This window comes from Amphiura filiformis, chromosome 14 (genome assembly GCF_039555335.1).
Source record: "Amphiura filiformis chromosome 14, Afil_fr2py, whole genome shotgun sequence".
NCBI lineage: Eukaryota > Metazoa > Echinodermata > Ophiuroidea > Amphilepidida > Amphiuridae > Amphiura > Amphiura filiformis.
Genome location: NC_092641.1, coordinates 10,688,393 through 10,691,431, shown reverse-complemented (window position 1 = coordinate 10,691,431; position 3,039 = coordinate 10,688,393). Strand labels below are relative to the sequence as shown.

The 3,039-nt window shown below is 37.1% G+C and overlaps 1 protein-coding gene across 1 annotated transcript; it reads left to right on the top strand.

Annotated features, from left to right (window-relative positions):
* Positions 1 to 1,886: 1,886 nt before the first annotated feature.
* LOC140169183 (toll-like receptor 2 type-2) lies at positions 1,887 to 2,624 on the top strand. The gene has a single exon (XM_072192440.1). It carries the CDS (start codon positions 1,887 to 1,889, stop codon positions 2,622 to 2,624), a length of 738 nt encoding a protein of 245 aa, XP_072048541.1.
* Positions 2,625 to 3,039: the final 415 nt, after the last annotated feature.

Here is a 3,039-nt window from a genome sequence, read left to right as displayed (position 1 = left end):
TCATCAGTCGCCATGTTACCCGTCAGGAAGTATTCCTTGTAAAGTCTACAACCATACAAGCCTCGACTGTAGTACTAGAAACCTTGTGTGCATACCACTGATACCAAACAATGCTTCACTAGAGGTGATTGAATTGGACAACAACCAGCTTAATTTGATTCCTGCTGAAGCATTTCATGGACTCAACAACTTGCTTGATCTGGATTTGTCTCAGAACAATATCTCTTATCTGTATGGTAATAACTTCAAAGGGCTGCACAAACTCTTAAAACTTGATCTGTCATTAAACAAGTTGCAAAACTTATCAGGTACCCCATTTACAGATCTTGTTTCATTACAGACACTTGATCTTGTGGCAAATCATGTCACCAGTCTCACTGCTTCAACATTTGCAACATTGACCAGCTTGGAGGTTCTTATCATTGAATTTAGAAGCTTGACCAATGTGACAAACACTCCTTTCATTAGTCTCCCATCTCTGCAGAGCCTTACGTTAGACATGCAATTTTCTGAAAGCAGTGACACAAGCGATTTATTCACTGGACTGAGTAATTTACAATACCTGGAGATAGAGGTTGACCAAGGTTGTATAAATGTTAGTAATATTTTATGCTCACTTATCGCGCTGGAGACATTAATTATAATAAATTTAGGTCCTGACCTGAATTTAACTGACGAGTGCTTCATGAAAATTCCTTTGAAATACATTGAAATCTATACATACGCCATAAATGCAACCTTCCATCTAAATAAGGACCTGCATGACCTTAAAAGCTTCTCTGTTGCTACCCTAACCAATAACAATGCAGTCATGCTGAGTTTAAACTCACTTACTTCACCACTTCAAAACTTAGCTCTGTATATGCCTGTTATTCACTTAAATTCTACAACATTTGAAGACTTGGTGAAGTGGAACACAACCTTAACTGTGCTTGCAATCAGTGCTGACGAGTTCTGGATTGATGGATCTCCATTTATGTGGTTTCCTTGCCTTCAACTCCTACGGATAACTGGACCGATTAGCGAGAGTCCTCATACAATGAAACGGTTCTCACCAAATACCTTTGATGGCTTAGTTAACTTGAGAGAATTACATTTAAACCATTTATTCTTCAATGTATATGCATCAAATGCACTAGACATATTCAGCGCATACAAATCTCTGAAGGTTTTGAACCTTGCTGAGAATGCCATAAAGGATGATATCACTCACGATCAGCTTTGTTTGATTTCATTACTTGATAAGTTAGATTTATCGCAAAACAAGATTGGTAAGATTTCATATAGCTCTCCATGTAACCCACATCTGACCACATTTTTGTTTAATAATCAAGTATCACAAGAAGGCCACAGCATAGATCTAGTAGACATGTGTACTAATATACCCAATCTGAGTATATTGGATGCCACAGTTTGGAACATTAATCTTAGTAGCTGCAAATGTCCAAAGCTTGTGGTCCTTCGGCTAGATGAAACCCTACTTAATTTGTTAGGAGCTGAGATCTATGTACCTCAGCTAAAACAACTTCATATGGCACATGTTTTGATTTCCGATGACCAACCAAGCCTACACTATATTAGAAATATTACAAGAGTACTCAAGATATTTAAATCACACAATTGTCAAATTCTTGTCTTACGTTCCAATGAAATTACTGTAATTGAAAAAGAAGATACTATATATATGAAATTTGATATTGTTGGATTTAAGCAACAATCAACTAACATCACTCGACAATCTTCACAATTTGAAGAACATGCAAAATCTGTGTTTGACCGGTAACAAACTACAGAATGTCCCAGAGTCATTCCTATCTAAATCAAGCCACCCAGAACTTCAACGATTGGAGTTAAACAACAATCCATTGGTATGTGATTGCAGTGTTATGGCATTAAGGAACTGGTTATTAACAGATAAAGTAGTTAGACTGTATATTTACTATACTGATGAATCCAAATTCAACTATCCCTGTAAACATGGGTTGAGTGTTACGGAGATCGATTTGGATTGCAAACCAAAACTGTGGATGTACGTTTCGATAGGTGTAGCTTGTTTAATTGTTGTAATCATTACAACTATAATAGCAGTACGGTATCGCTGGCATATTCAATACATACGCTTCCTTCTGTTCAACAGACGACCATATCAAAACAACCTTATTGATAATGGTGATGATGTTCTAGGTGATGATGAAGATGAGGATGGTGTACCTCGATACGATGCCTATGTAATATACCATGGGCAAGATGAAGATTGGGTAGATGGTGAACTTCTAGCCAACATTGAGGAAGGTGAAGAACCATTCAGGTTGTGTCTTAAGACCAGAGACATACGTGCAGGCAGACTCATCTTAAATGAATTGTCACTTCACATACAAAGAAGTCGCAAAATTATTGCAATACTCTCACCTCATTTTGTTGACGACAATTGGTGTCACTTTGAACTAAATATGTCACATCGCAGGCTTCTGGAAGAGAATCCTAATGTCCTGATATTTGTCCTTCTAGAAGAGCTTCCTCAAAGGAGATTAACTCTGCTGCTAAGGCAATTATTTTGTAGAGTTCTGTGCCTAAAATGGCCCGGTGATGGGTACGGACAATACCTATTCTGGCAGCGCCTTTAGAGAAGAACTCAAAAGGCCTGTGCCATTAGATCGACGCTTTCAAATTTAACACAGGCATTTCGTTTTTGACTTAAGGGCTCTGGTAACAACGTTTGCACAGGGACATGTGGGACATGAGATCACATCAGACATATCGAATGACATTCTGAATACGAAGAATGTCCTTCTGATATCAAATAATGTTGATTTTTTTAAAATTCACGATATAATACAAATTTTATGGCAAATTATTAATTTTTTTGATTTTTAACAGTCCTCGAAATGAACTTTATTAATCTAATGATATGTACTTAAAGTGTATGTAGCTGGGATGAAAAGCCGACGATCAATTGAAAATTTTGACCTTTCATAAATCACGACCATCTGGTCGGTGCTCTAAAGATAAGTAATTTTAAACAATTGGACTTTCGATGTT

Excerpts from the sequence above, each read along its gene's own strand:
- LOC140169183 (XM_072192440.1), top strand. The coding sequence starts at position 1,887 with ATGGCATTAAGGAACTGGTTATTAACAGATAAAGTAGTTAGACTGTAT.